The sequence below is a fragment of the Mauremys mutica genome, chromosome 3 (assembly GCF_020497125.1).
Source record: "Mauremys mutica isolate MM-2020 ecotype Southern chromosome 3, ASM2049712v1, whole genome shotgun sequence".
Lineage (NCBI taxonomy): Eukaryota > Metazoa > Chordata > Testudines > Geoemydidae > Mauremys > Mauremys mutica.
The window spans coordinates 68,079,419-68,095,421 of NC_059074.1; the positions used below are offsets into that span (position 1 = coordinate 68,079,419).

The 16,003-nt window shown below is 41.4% G+C and overlaps 1 protein-coding gene across 3 annotated transcripts in view; it reads left to right on the forward strand.

Annotated features, from left to right (window-relative positions):
* The window catches only part of CFAP206 (cilia and flagella associated protein 206), a 32,629-nt gene extending 22,509 nt beyond the window's left edge, over positions 1-10,120 (forward strand). For 2 of the 3 annotated variants that reach the window (XM_045011816.1, XM_045011818.1), the window contains 4 exons: positions 859-999; positions 2,549-2,742; positions 5,363-5,506; positions 9,615-10,120. In XM_045011816.1, coding sequence (XP_044867751.1) covers positions 859-999; positions 2,549-2,742; positions 5,363-5,506; positions 9,615-9,845 — 710 coding nt within the window. In that variant the 3' untranslated portion in view covers positions 9,846-10,120. The remainder of the gene's footprint in view (positions 1-858; positions 1,000-2,548; positions 2,743-5,362; positions 5,507-9,614) is intronic. The other variant, XM_045011815.1, reaches the window with a different exon arrangement.
* The last annotated feature ends 5,883 nt before the right edge of the window (positions 10,121-16,003 follow it).

Here is a 16,003-nt window from a genome sequence, read left to right on the forward strand (position 1 = left end):
GGAACAAGAGCATTTGAATGGGCTCGCCATGCTTAATATCAACTGTGACATTGCACGAAAGCTAGATTTTTCCTCAATAATTAGTGCATTTGCACAGAAAAAGGCTAGAAAAGCATTTGTTAAATAAAAAAATATTCAAATTATGTCTCAGTCTTTTTTTTGGTGCCTTATTTTGTTTTTATGTCGTCATTTTTTATTTTTATTATGACTAGGGGACTCAAAAGCTGGAAGTGGCCTGGACCTCTGAGAGGGCCTGAGTATAGGTATGCATTTATATCATAAAGTAGAGCTTTAGCTATTATTAAAGTATGTATATAAATGCATCCAATTAAAATGTCACATTGATTTTAGAAATTCCCTGCACTTTAATAATTCAGGATTCCTTGTGTTTTGTTTTGTCTGTTAATGCGTTCTGAAACCTCTGAGATGGAAAAAAAAGTTTAATTCATTAGGGATATTAGGTTATCAGAAATATTTTCTTAGCGAGAAGGCCCCACCAATTAACTAAGTTCTGCTGTAGTGGATTTGAAACAAATGGGTGAGTTTAAAACAATGGCTGAAATTATTAGATTTTACTTTCTGTTTGTGGCCACGTGCTTCCAAGGAAAAGCTAAACTGTTAGAATGTCTGGAGGCAGTCTACCACCAAAAAATAAGTAGGCCATGGTGTACCGGGGCCTGATTTTCAGAAGTGCTAAGCATTCCCGCTCCTGTGGAAACCAGTGGAGCTGTGGGCATTCAACACTTCAGGCCACAATGTGTTAAAGCATGATTGAACTCCCTTTGAGATTCCCATTAAATCACATTTTAGGCATCATGTATTTTATTGTCATCTTTCCTTTGCCAAATTCTCTTTCAGGAATAAAAGTAAATGTTTCTGATTTCAAGGAACAAGAGTGGCTTTTTCCAGAAACCACGGCTAATTTTGATCAGTTGTTAATCCAGTACCGTGGGTTTTGTGCTCACACACTTGCTGAAAAAGATGGCCTCCTCCTTCCAGGTGTGTTCTGTGTTATTATTAATATTATTATTTGTATTATTGGTGCCTAGAGTTAAATTTTTTCTTACTGTACATATGTATACATTAGCAAAAAAATATATTTAAAGATATACACGCTGTGTATTTCCTTCTGTGCCAGCATGCAAACTAGAATAATTCATTGAACACTTTTGCACTTTATACCTAACATATAGTTCTAATAATCCTCTATGTTTTTGAGTGTTTGTGAAATTATAATTAGTGTTCATATAACAATATGTTCTGGACTTGGCTATGTTGTTCATATGTTTTGTCCCAGCAACCTCTCCAGCTCAGATATGTCTCTGCCTAAGTTCCCTCTAAGCTGCACAGCCGTGCAGCTACACAGCTGCCTATTAAGCACTGCGCAGGCACTTAGGGCTGTGGCAGGGAGAGATGCCTCTCCACAAACCCCGGACCTGCCGTGATGCCACTCCCCAGACCTGCTGTGGCCGGGGGACAGATGCCCCGGCTCCAACCCCAGCCTGGCCAGGACCTGCCACAACTGGGGGAGAGGCGCCTCTCCCCCCAGCCCAGGTGCTGCTGCAGGGAGAGAGAGCTGGGGGGAGGAGTCTTCTCTCTCCACTGTAGCCCCGGGGAGCCCCACTGGACCCCAAACTCCTCTCCCCAGTGCCACCCCAGATCCTGCACCACCAGCCGGAGCCCTCACCCCACCTCACCGTAGCCCTCTGCTCCAGCCCTGAGCCTCTCTCACACTCTGAACCCCTTGGCCTCACCCCGCCACATGAATTTTGTTATGTGTATCAATATGGAGGCGATATGTCACATATCACCTCCATATTGGTGCACATAACAAAATTCATTCCACACATGGGTGGTAAAAATTAGAGGGAACACTGGCTCTACTTGCTCATCTTTTTTGGCGATACTTAGGAATCCTGTCATTTCTTTTGGTATAACTGATGGTTTGGTTTGGTTTTTTGGGGGATAGGGGGCGAAATACCACTGTTTGTAGCAGTAAAAACAGGACTTTTTTAATGGTAGTTCAACTTCCTGACATACTTAATATGTCCTTTGGCATAAAAGAGTAATTAAATTACAATCAATCTTCCACAGGAAATGTGCAGGACAGACATTTGCAGATATGTGCAATATAAAGGAAAGGGAACATATTTTATATTAACTTGATAGATATGGATCATAAAGTCTGAGTAGTCTTTCTGGTTGTAATTTAAGCATGATCCAGACTATAATAATATCTAGCTCTTATGAAGCACTTTTCACCAGTAAATTTCAAAGTGCTTTACAAAGGCGGTAGATATCGTTATCCCTCCTGGGGAACTGGGTGTAAGATGGTCATCATCAGTTCTGATGGTTTGTAGAATCTGACTTTCTACTGTGTAATGGAGAGGATTTCTTAATTTTGAAAAAGGTTTAGATTGTAGGTTCTATTACAATTCCAAAAGCAATGGAGTAAGAGCTGATTGAGGGATATGTATACTCATGATTATAGGAGCTTTGTGTGTTGAATGATTTATTGGTTCACTCTTGTTTTTGCTTTATTTGTTAGGAAATCCTGCTATTGGCATTTTGAAACATAAGGAGAAATATTACACTTTCAGTTCCAAGGAATCAGCATATGTTTTTGCCCAAAACCCAGATATGTTCATTCAGTTGATTGGAGAAAAAGCAAAAGAATGTGCTGAACTTATTCAGCTGCTTGAGCTTCATCATCAGTTTGAATCCCTTGTTCCTTATTCACAGGTATTCACTGCTTGCATCCCCTGTTGAATAGGTGATGTGACACTGACCAATCTGTCCTTTTGATTCACTGAAAAGTGCTGGGACTTGGCCAATCTGGAATTAGTGGGACGTAGAAAAAATGTGTTTTATGGAGAGAATACTTTGTCTGAGGACATATGTAATCCTCTGTCCAGCAAAGAGAGTACAGTATGTGGGGATCCAGAAGATCCTACTCTTTGGTGTACAGATGATGGGCATCACCTCTGGGAAATTGTTCACCCTTAAAATCTATATGTGGGAGGGGCAGGGTCACGGAAATTCAGTGGTGGCAGCATTCTCCCATCTTCAGTCCAGAGAAATTCTGTGGATGATGTTTCCTGTTCCCCCTTTGTAGGAATCGTTTGTGTAAGGGAGGAGAGGGCCCTGTGTAATTAAGCATTGTAGATGAATATGAGAAGCTTGGTCAGCACAAGTTGGAGACCCTTAGTCCATCCCTGTATATTGTAACAGGGAAAAAGTGTCATTTGGGGAGAAAAATCATAGATGATATTTTTAAAATGATATTTTTAGCGTATGGGTGTTAACATTGTTGTCCTGGACAAATTCCAACTTGGACAACCACATTCTGCTTTTTAAATTCCTCCTGCAGTTTCAGTTAGATATTGTATTCTTCATTTAATTGTCCTGTGTATTGTTAAACAGGTGCTAGGCTTTACCCCAGAGGTCGCTACTTTTCAGCAACCCCTGCATAAATTTTGTACAGTAACTCCTCACTTAAAGTCGTTCTGGTTAACGTTGTTTCGTTATGTTGCTGATCAGTTATAGAACATGCTTGTTTAAAAAGTTGCGTAATGCTCCGTGTAGTAGGGCAGCTGCCCCACTCCAAGATAAAAGGGATTAAGAGCATCTGAGGGAGGCTGGTAGTTGGCTCTGGGTGTGGCTGACTTAATCAGGCCACAGCTGGCCTGGATAAAAGGGCTGTGGGGCCAGGAGACAGAGAAATCTCACTCTAGCACTGGAGTGAGAAGGGCTAGCTGCCTGGCAGCAAGATACCTGAAGCGGAACAGTGCTGGGGAAGGGAAAAGGGAGCTTGGGAGCTCCAGCCTGGTAAACCCCCCAGGCTGCAGGCCTTGGTGAAGGCCTCCGAAAGGTTCTGGGGCTGCAGAGGGGTAGCCCGGGGATAGGCCAAGGCAGCAGGTCCTACCCCCTTGCCAGTGAAGAGTGGCCATTATAGACTTCATTCTGCCCATGGGAAGGGGCTAGATGATGTCTGGAAGTAGCCACTGAGGCAAGGTGGGCTTAGAGGGTTAGAGGTTCCCCTGGAAGAGGAGACCCAGAGCGTGGGTATACTGCTGGGGCAGAACCCTGAAGTAAAGGGGCACCGAAGTCTGGGAGGGACATGGGGGGCCTGAGGCAGGTGAGCCACCGGCCAGTAGAGGGCACTCTAAGGCTGTAAAAGAGCTAATTCCCAGGACAATCAGCACCGGTGAATCTGCACGCTGCTACACTCCCTTATAATGTTGTTTGGCAGCCGACTGCTTTGTCCACTGCTTGCAGAAAGAGCAGTTGTTTGGAGCTAGCTGGTGGGGGCTTGAAACCAGGCTGGACTGGCAGCCCCACTATTAGCTCCCCACTCCCCTAAGTTCCCTGTGCAGCAGCTGCCCTGCAGGCTATCAATGCTGGGCAGTTCAGCTGTCCCTCCCCCCACTGCCATGTGCTGCTCCTGCCCTTTGCCTTGGAGCTGCTCCTAGGAGCTTCCTGCTTGCTGTGCGGGGGAGGGGGAAAGAGGGGTGCTAATGTCAGGATGCCCCTCTCCCCCCGCTCCTGCCCCCTGCTCCTATACCTTATCTCCACAGAGCAATGGGGGAACATGACAGGGCTCAGGACCCAGGGAGCTTGCTGGCAGCAGCTGCTGTCTCAACTTGCTGATCTACTTAAAAAGGCAACGTACTTAGAGTGGAGTCAGCATACTTAAAGGGGCAATGCGCATCTCTCTCACACACATGGTGTGTGTCTCTGTCTGCCATGCTGTCTCCCCTCCCTTTATTCATGCTGCCTTGACAACAATGTGTTAACCCTTGAGGGTTCAGCTGAATGCTAGTTCATGACTTCACCACCTCAACCAAGCTTCACAATCATCATTGCTGTGTACAATATTAAATTGTTTGTTTAAAACTTATACTGTGTATATGTGTGTGTGTGTGTGTGTGTGTATATATATATATACACACACACACACACACACACAGTCTTTTGTCTGGCGAAAAAAATTTCCTTGGAACCTAACCCCCCCTATTTACTTTAATTCTTATGGGGAAATTGGATTCGCTTAACATCGTTTAGCTTAAAGTAGCATTTTTTCAGGAACATAACTACAATGTTAAGCAAGGAGTTACTGTATCTTAGTTTAAATCTGTAAAGTATTTTAGGATCCTCTGGAATGACAGATATTATATGAACATAGGATGATTATTAACCACTAGTTACTAATAGACTTTTATATTTTGTATTCAAGTCTTTAAAGCTTTCAGTATTCTCAGATTCCTGTTTGTTTAAAAATATACTGTGCTGTGTCTACATGTCATTTTTTCCCCCCTGTGACTTATGGATTCTCTTAATAAATACCTATATCTTCATCCAGGTCAGAAGGGGAGACAAACATTCAATGAAACCAATTACCAAATGCGACAGCAGTACTCAGACTGACACCCATATATTGCCTCCAACTATTGTGAAGTCCTATGAGTGGAACGAATGGGAACTGAGGAGAAAAGCCATAAAATTGGTTTGTATCAGTATTATCTGGAAGATTAGGCCTTTCAAAATTTGGCATGTTTGGCAGAAGGTCAGAATAGATTATCATAATTATTATCCCTTCTGGCGTTAAAATCTATGAAGAGACAAGTTTCTGTAATCATTTGTGTTTTATCTTATTTCACTATATTTCATATTTCTGTTTCAAACCCCCCCCAACTTTTTTTTTTTTGAGCAATATTTTCCTGGCTAGATCCATTGGTTCTAAAGTCTCAGGCTCTTTAAGTTGGAAGATTCTTTCAAATAATAGTGAATTTTTAGGGTGCTACTCTGTACTAAAACAGCTTAACTAATACAGACAGCTTAAGCATTTGGAAGTAATGTGCTATATCTTACCTTTGTAGTACAATGATACAAAAAGGGCTAAGGTGATAAAAAAAAAGTTACTGCAAATGAAGCTGTATACATTAATAAATATTATACCACCAAGTCACAAGGGAAAAAAGTTGTAGTAACTGTAGTAAAGTGTGGGTAAAAACACTACTAAGAGATTATAAAACTACAGAGAGTGAGTTGAAGAAAATATGCTACATGATTGTATAGATGAGAGAATCTGTAATAACGGTCCCTTGTATATGAAAATGTGTATTGAGCTTTTTCTTGCCTTTTGAAGTCTGATTTCAGACATCCAGTGAAATGTGTATATTTTATAACACTGAGTTGAGTATTCTGGCCAATAACAAATTAACTGACTGCCAGGTTTGCTCACAGCAACATTAATTTACTATCAATTTGCAGGCCTGATCCTGCAATGAGTTCTGCTTGAGTAGACCTATGTGGAAGTCACTGAAGGATTGGGGCCTTCATTTGTTTCATAGTAAATTATTTTTCACTTTGTCCCAACTCCTTCCATGTTGACTTACATCATCCAGTTTGCAATTTTTGTGTGCATATTTTGCACAGGACCAATTCCGAGCGTAAGATAGCAAAGCAATCTTTGCTTTGTGTTGGATGTAGAATGTTGAGGCAGGTTTTTGAGGTATCGTTACTTAATCTGTAGAAGTATATGGCTTGCTGTTAGAAATTGCAGGTATGTCCTTAATGTTTTGGCTATAAATTTAAAAAAACACACCCCAAACAAAAAGTGCCTTTCAAATAAGATTTTTTTTTCTTACAGTGTGCACTGCATACTATGGTTTCAATTGTTAGATTCATGCAACATTGGGGTAATATTCTCATCTTAAATCTACACAGAAGATCTCATCTCTGCTATTCTGATCATTCTACGTGCCATGAATTCTGCATAAGTCATGTAGGCAGAGCAGACTATCAGACTAAAGATTCACTTTGCGGAACTGAAAATGGAATTTTATCCTTCTTGATTATCCATCAGTTTGTGTAATTTGTTACTGTTCTCCCTCCTAGCATTATCTTATAAGACCTTTGTTTCCCAAATTGTATTTTGGGACCTTTGTTTTAAATTGTATTTTAAAATATAGAAACATCAACTCAAATCCATTAGAGCAGTAGACGCAGACACTACCTCCTCATTATATGTTACCCTGTTACCGAGGGGTTTTAGAACCCAAAGCAGCGGTAGCTTAATTGTTTTATTTTAAGCAGTGTTAGGAATAAATTATTGGGAACACAGCTGAGAGATTGATATTTAAAACTTTTTTTAAAACTACTGTTTATTAGTTTTAAGCACATATAGACATAAGCAGTAGGTTTAGAACATTTTAAATAATTATTTAAAATTCGAGATGGTGTTGAGTAATTAGTAGCAGGTGAGCGATGGCCAGTTGCTTTTTTGCCAAGAGTAAGGTGTTAGGAAAAAGTTTTTCAGGATAGCTTTAGAGAACAGTTTTAACGTACATTTTTTATTTGGTTTTCTTGTAATTAATTTTTAATTTTAAATTATTAATAAAATATTTTAATACTTTTAGTTATAATAAGCTTTTATATTAAACACACTTAAACTTGAGGTCTTTAATTATTTATTTTTAGTTTTATAATTGGTTGGGTGGTTTTTTTTGATTAGCAGAAACTGCAAGCCTGCAGCTAGTATTTGACTTTGACTTTGTCTTCAAAAGTCCTGCTTGTTCAAATTAATCCTTAGCTAAGGGTACAGAGTAGACTCATTAATCTCTAAGTGGTCTCAGTGCCACTAGAGAGGCCAGAACACCACGTTCAGGAGGTGTGTGCGTTACACTTGTCATTGTGTAACCTTTGTGTGGGCTAGAGTTCACGTCATTGCTCTTCTCCAGTGCCTAAAAAACCCCCAAGTCCCACCTGGAGACCCAGAGGTCAGTCTCTAAGGATTTTCAGGAAGGATTGGTGTTTTATTTTATTAATTTATGGTGGTTGAATGCACACAATATGGCTGCAGTTAGCTTGATTAAATTCTGGGGTTACATACCCCTTAATTCCAGGGTAACACCCCCCCCCTTAAAGATCGTATATTTTTAAGATTAAGACCTATACATATGTGTAACAAGTTTAGTGGGTTACTCATGAAGGCCCAGCGTTAGGCTCAAGGCTTTTACTGAGACCCAGCAAGAAATTTTTCGCTGGCACTTTTAAGTTTTACCACTGATTTTTGTCTTGTTAAAGACCAAACTTTATGTACTTATATTTGGGGAGTATCCATGGTCTATAGAACCACTGGCTTTGCAATCAATCGATTTTATTTAATTTTTTTTTATTTTTTAATTTAGCATGTTAGTACTAGGAATATAACAACCCAACGCTAGCTGAAACATTAGAATTACCACAATTGGATGTAAAGCCGGATTAAGAATCCTGGTTGTGGTGGGGGAACATCCCAACAATGTCTTTTACCAATTGTGTTTTGGATTTTTGCTAGCCCTTTTAATTACTTGTTTAATTTTGTTAGTAGCATGGTAGAAGGTAATCATAACCTTGCATGCCTTTTGCCTAGCAACTTGCAAATAATTTTTAAATAGGGATGCTTAAATAACATTTTATAACAATTAAATTTATTTTCATGGGTACAGGTATTGCATTAGAGTATAAGGTACATTTTATATTTAATTGTCTGTATTTTAATTTAGGCACTTGAAATTTAAAATTACATTGTTAATAGCCACAATTTGATAAAAACATTTATTTTTATGGTAACTATGGATTATATTGTGAGCACAGGGCATTAACTTTTAAGGCATATATAACTATTACTCACAAAAACAATTACACATCTATTTGCAAAGGAATTTATGGCAAAATGGCATTTTTTGTGTTATTTTAAAATATATATGTTGTTGCCATAAAGCATTTTTGTACATTTATATTTAATTTTTGGGTTTTTAAACAGGGTTTTAATTTTATTATTTTTTATGCGGGGGCTTTTTATGGCCCATATTTTATAATTTATGGGTTTTATTACTATTTGATTAATATTAAGGCCTATGGCCATAATAGGAAAACTTTTATGTTTGCTTTTGACATTAATAAAACAAATGTAGTATTTTTAAAAAAATGTTTGATTATAAGTAAATTTTATTATTATTATTTTATTTATTAGGATTGCAGTTTTTTTTTTAGTTTGGGTGGAACTTTTTAAATTAATACTTTTAATTTTTAATGGGAGTATATCATACCATTTCAAGTTTATTTTTTACCATATCGATAATTTACATTTGTATTTGCATGCATGCCAGGGCCAAGGAAACATTACTTGAGGGCACCAACAGCCTGCAGCAGGTGGAGGTGGTCCTTTTTTGGGGTTTGCTTAATTCCAAAATAAGAACCCATGTTATGGTTTGTTTCATACAGTCCGACAATAACAACTTTATGCCATGTAATTTATATCCTTTTACATCAATGCTAGTATTAACAGTTCACTGGAAGGGAGAACAAACAGACAGCTGATTTTAAAGTCCTGGCTCTACAGTATGAAGAATTCACAAAAAGCTTTTTTGTTGCCTTTTCCACAAAGGTTGCCATAGCAGATTGGTGCTAAAATGACATATTCCACAGTTATGGATTTGTGAAACCTGGGGGCAGTACATGTAAAAGAGAAAAATATGCATCATTGTAATCTATAACACTTCAATTTCAGAGAAAAATTATATTTAAGAATAAAATCTTTCTTATTCTGATTCTGTTTTCATATGTAGGCTAATTTGCGTAGGAAATTAACTCACTCAGTGCAGACTAATCTCAGTCATATGAGAAAAGATAACTCCACCCAAGTGTATCTGCTAAAGGATTTTGGCACACAGACTAAACTTGACAACTCTAGCAACGTACCCAGGCCACAGATTTTCCTGGCTGGTCTCCGAGGAGGATCAACCTCAACTACTTGTATGGTCAAAGTGAACTTAACCAGAGCAGTTGATGAAACCTAAATGAAGTTTAAAAGGAGACATACTGAAGTATAGTACATGTTTTAAAAAAAATCCAAATAGATTTCTGAAGTAATGTATAGTAAACTGAATTCTATGTCCATTGATTCAAAGAGTTGTTGTTACACTCCATGGTTTCTGTTAGGAACAGTTAAATGGCATTAAGTGATAGTGATTATAAAAAGCCTGAAACATCCAATTTAAAAAAAAGTAGAATCCAAGCATGGCTGTAAATTCTGAATTAAACTGGCATTTCTATGGAAGTGTGTGTTTTTGGAATCCTTTAATGTTTTAATACCCTGAGTGCACATCATAACACTACCCTTAAGAGCCTTGTCTTTGAAGTTTGATTATATTGTAAGAAGAATAACTGTTACGAGTTAGAGAGACCAAGGGCTAGATTCACAAAGGGACTTAGGCGTTGCAACACTATGCCTGGGTGCCTTGTTGCCTAGTAGAAATCTCAGCTGTGAGTTAGATTTCTGCCCAGGCTCCCCAGGCATTGTACGGGGAGAGTTAGGTGCCAAAGAAAGAGATTCTCAGAAACCAGTAAGCCGAGCCATCTAAATTAGCCAGAAGTGAAATGCAGCGGGAAGGGAGAGGGTGTAGGTCCAGATTCTCAGAGGTATTTAGGTCCCTAGCTCCTATTGATAAAGGCCTTTGCTTCTGAACTGAAGCACCTCCCGCTGCTCTGGATTCTCAGCCATGACCTTTGGAGTTAGACGACTAAACCAGGTCAGTCCTTTTTCATTAAAAATGAAAGAGAGAGATCCCGCTACTCCATGATAGCTCAGTGGTTAGAGCACTGACCTGGGAGACTCGGATTCAAATCCTTCCTTTGCCTGATTTGGGGCAGGAACTTGAACCAAGGTGGTCCAGGTGAGTGCCCTGACTACCAGGCTATTGGGTATTCTGGGCTGGGCCTCTCTCCAGCTCTTCTGGTGAAGCTTTTTCACTTTGTATAAATAATTAAATATTCACCGGGCTAGAGCGAGAGACTGACTCTATCACCCAGTTGTTAGGGCACTCACCTGGGACGTCAGAAATGACGTTCAAATCTGTGCTCCAAATTGGGCAGAGTGGGGATTTAAACCTGCATCTTCCACATCCCTGGTGAGTGCCCTCACCATTGGGCTACTGGGTATTCTGAGAAACACTTTCTCTCTTGCTGCCTTTTTTGTATGTGCTGGGCCCAAACCTGTAGATGTGCAGAGGAAGGTCTACTTGGAGAGTCTTGTTTTTGGGCCACCAAAGCTTTCTCTTGCACTAGGGCTCCAAGCTGCTCAATAGCAGTGCGGTGGTGTCGGGACATAGGTGGTTTTGTGCATGCCCACTGTCAGAAATTTAGGTGCCATGGAGATTTAGATGCCTATGGGATTAGGTGGCAGCTGAGCAGTGATATTGAGAATGTTAGTGGTGTCTAAATGGTAGATTTAGGTGACTGAAGTGGTAGATTTAGGTGACTGAAGTGGCAGATAGGTGCCTAAGTGCCATTGTAAATCTGACCCCAGCCCTCCAGTTCTTGCACAAACAAAACTCTCATTGACATGAAATAATATTAACTAGAGGAAAATCATCTGAACCCTTTGTCTATAATCTTCCCTTTCTTGGTAGAATCACTGAGAATGAAATGATAAATTGGCTCCAGCAGTACCAGATAAGCCAGTGTGCTTGACTCTTCCTAATCGAACTTTCTCCGAGGTATTTTCCCACTAGAATAATCCACAGAATCACAGCTAACCAAGAATCAGAGATGGTAGTGTGCACCCTGACAGCTATTACATCAGTTTTCTAGGAATTCTAGCTTTCTAAGCGTTTTCTGTATTCAGTGACTAAATAGTAGTGAGCACACTAAAAATGACTAGATAGTTGTAGACTTCATTGTAGCCTTGCAAAATTTTACTTTCCTGGTAACTTTTTTATTTTTACATCCAAGTAAATTATCCTTTGGGTTTTTTTTTTCCATCATGGTTAGGGCAGGCTAGTAGAATATGTGCCTGGTCTGGCAAATCATAATGCTCCTGGTAATTTTACAATTGAGTGAAAATTTGTCTTTAATGTATGAGCCAAGATGCAACAACGTCTTAACAGTATATAAGGGTGAAGAAACAGAAAAACACTTCTCAAGAATGTTGGGGCTGATCAATGTTTAGCTCCTGTAAAATGTGTTGGGGTATGTGATTGTACAAAACCATGCTATGTTTCTGCTCTATCCTTTTGTTCATGTGCTGCATTCAGCTCCATCTACAATGCTGGGCCATATAGGGAATAATCTTTTTAGGAATGTGTGATGCTGGCAGACCAGGTGCCAGCTCATGCCAAGGCCCCTAGGCCTCAAATGAACACTGACAAATGCAGAGACTTTATGAAATGCTTGTAGGATGCTGCATGTATTAATCTCAGTTATAATATTTGTATTCCTTTTTATATTATACTGAGTGTTTGCATTGCAACCCACTGTAACCGTGTAAATCACCAAACAAGAAAGAAGCATTAACTAATGTAAAATGCTGGCTTTCTACAGGTGTTCAGTCCTGTCCACCAAATAAGCCATTGTGAAACATCAAAGAACAAAGACTTTTCATTCTTGTCCCTCCCCATCCCCACCCACCCCCATTAAGAGGAGACCTGCATATGAACTCATGCCATGAGTTTGAACTCTGGGAGCATAGGGGTCGACTAAAAAATTAGTGGGTGCTTAGCACCCACCAGCAGCCACCTTCCCCCTCCTGCCCAGCACCTCGCGCCCTCTGCAATCAGCTGTTCCACGGCATGCAGGAGGCGCTGGGAGGGGGGGAGAGGGAGGAGCAGGGAAGGAGCACGCTCCGGGGAGGGGGCAGAACTGGGCAGAAAGAGACGGGGTGGGGGTAGAGGCTTGGGAGAAGGGATGGGGCAGGAAGAAGCAGGGTGGGGGTGGCAGCTTGGGGAAAGGGGTCAGGTGGAGGTGCGGCCTGGGGTGGAGAGGGGGTTTGAGCACCCCCAGGGCCTGGAAGAAGCCAGCACCTTTGTCTGGGAGGAAGGGAATAAAAATCACTGACAAGAAGAAACTGGATATCTATGCTCCTTGGACTTTGGGAGGGCAAGATTTCTAAGCATAAGGAAAGGGTCCCCATCTGCTTTGCCTGTGTTAGCCATAGCAGACAGAGTTTGCATATTAAAGCAGCTTCTATTACCTTTTGAAGCCTAACACAATAGCTCATTTGTGGGTGTATGTTAATTGTTTTATCTTTGCAAATAGCTATAATTTTTTTGTCTTATTTAACAATTCTTTAGTCAGTTTATTATAGGATTGCTTGCAAGTGTTGTCTTTAGCATAAGATCTACAGTGCAAGTGACCTGTGGTAAGTAGGTTGACCATACGTCCCTGTTTTGGCCAGGCCAGTCCCTTTTTTAAGCCCTGTCCTGGCTGTCCCGACTTTTTTGGCAAAAGTGGGCATTTGTCCCATTTGCTCTTGCCAGCTTGATCAGTTGGGAGGCGCAAACAGAACAAATGCCCGCTTTTGTCAAAAAAGGGGGGTGCGGAGGAATGTGTGGGGAGTGAGCAGTAATGTCAGCCCCAGACTGGGGGGGAGGCAGGGCTCGGGTGGGGGGCCGGCAGGGCTTGGGGTAAGCAGTGACGCTGACCCCATCCTTGCACAGGCAGGCAGGGCTTGGGTGATCAGCGTAGCCAGTCCTGCGAGGGGGAGGGGGGCAAGACTTGGGCAAGCGGCTAGGGCCAGCCCCACATGGGGAGGGTGGGAGGGCTCAGGTTAGTCCCATGCAGGGAAATATGGTCACCCTAGGGGTAAATGACTGGTCTTTGGGGATTGGGAGTAACCTGAACATTGTGATTTTTGGAGCAAGGGACCATCTGTCAGAAAGGCAAGCTTCCCTAAGTGGCAAGATAAGAGGCCTGTCTGTGACTCCATGGTTAGGCTGTTATAGTGCCTAAGACGTTTACATTTGATACCTGGTGGGTGAAGTCTAAGTATAGAACTCACAACCAGTTTGGGGTTTGTGCCCTGCTTCTTGATGGTCTGCTCTGAGAATGGCACTCATGCTGTTTAGCCAGTCCAGACAACTTGACATGACTTGGAGGGATTCAAATAGTGAGGCCTAGAGAGCTCCTTAGTGTCCTTCAAATACAAGGTAATTAACTAGGCTGTTGCCACACAGACATGGTTGCACTGAAAACCCATATTAACTCTCTTTCCATGTAACTAGATTGAAAGTTAGATCAAAGGTACGTTGCCTATGTTTTTAAAGAAGAATGGGGAAAACCCATGTGAGGCACTTAATAATTAAAAAAAAAAAAAAAATGAAAAAACTGCCTGAGGGTGGAATAGCTTATGAATATATTCTCTCCTCTTTTCTTGCGGCCTCAAACCTCTTTTAGCCATTACCACAGTGTGCTTGTCTAAGGCTGGCTGTGCGTGTTGCTTCCTTCTCTGTATGTTCTCATGTGTACTTCTCCCCCCCAAACTTAGCCAAAACAGTACCCAGTGAAGCCCTCCGCCCAGTTAGCTCAAATCCTGTGTGGACTCTGATATACTTTTGTTTTAAGTGGGGACTGCCATAAAGGAGATTAACGCTTTCTATTTTAAATGAAGGGTGGCGGTTCCACCCACCGGCTTCAATGTTTTTCCCAACTCACAACACTGCATATTTTATTTTTCTTTAATCTGCACAATGGTAAATTATCTGGGTCCTGATTTTCAGGATGCTGAGCACCTGCAGGCCTCATTAACGTAGTTGATGTTCAGCATCTCTGAAAACCAGCCACCTAATGCCTACATAGTCTGCAATTTTTATTTTAGTGCTCAGTAACACTGCAGTAAAGAGACACTAGCAAATGAACAGGCACAAGAAGGGCCAAGACTAGAAAAAGATGGTAAATAAGTAGATTATAACTGTCAGGTTTACGTCAGGTGGAGGTGATGTATTAAAATGTCAGTCTACAATTAACTCCTCTCACCTCCACAGCTGATAGAGGTGTAGAGATTTCTGACTTCTTAGTTCAATGGTCCCCAAATGTTTGAGGGTTGCCCCCCCCCCACCCGTTCGCGTCCTGCTGCCCTCCACCCCCCACTCCCCAGAGCTGGGGCTGGGAGCAGGAACAGTGCACCAGGGCAAGGGCAGACAGGGTAAGGGGGATGAGGCTTTGGGTGGGTCTGGGGCCAGGAGCAGAGCTGCACCCTGGGGCTGAGGCTGGGGGTGGGAGTGGGGCCTAGAGCAGAGCCGTGCTGAGGCTGGGGACAGGGCCAGGAGCCAAGGACATGACTGGGGTGTGACCGGAGCAGAGCTGGGGGTGGGGAGGTGCTACCTCCTCACCCCTGAGGGGGCTGGCCTGGGTCCCGCCATGCCTCCCCTGGATGTTTCTCCATGCCCTGCTGGGGGGTACGCCCCACATTTTGGGGACCTCTGTCTTAGTCCCACATCTATCATGTCAGAGTGCTTTGAGCTTCTCTGCCCCTGGCACAACTCTTATCTGAAAAATTCTAATAATCCCTTATTTTTTGTGGCTCATTCTGATGCCATTCCTAATTTAAGAACTGAAACTGTGACTACAATTAAGTAATATCAGATTGTAAAGTAATAACAGGGCACTGTCAAATCCTTTTATGCCAAGAAAAATCAGTATATCTTTAATTTACCAATTCTGACAAGAAATGGTTGGCCTTAATTATAACCTACAACAAAAATCTATAGCAAATTTTTTTTCTTTCCCTTCTATGGATTCTTCTCTTGGAGAGGGTAGGAGTGGCAGTTACGATGTTCTTTACTATACTGGTGCTGAAACTTTACGCAGACCAAGGTGGTGTTTTGTGATCCTTAACTATTTATAAATCACTTTGAAATCCTCAAAGAAAATACTCTATTTAGCGCTGGCCCAGCTTCCATCCTTTTTGGGGCCATCCAACCCACTGAAGTCAACAGAAAGTGCAAATTATCACAATTGCCATGAACTCAGAACATGAGATCAGAAGTTGCAGTTCTTCTGTGATGCATTTTGGGACATTTTCAGTGATGTTGGCATGGCCAGGTCTTTCTGTGCATCACCACTGGATAATAAATTATACCAGTTGGCATCCATTCTGAAAACTGGCCAAGCCATAATTGGCCTAGCAAATCTGAACATGTGACAACTGAATAATAAACATTAAAAATGAATTCAAAATACA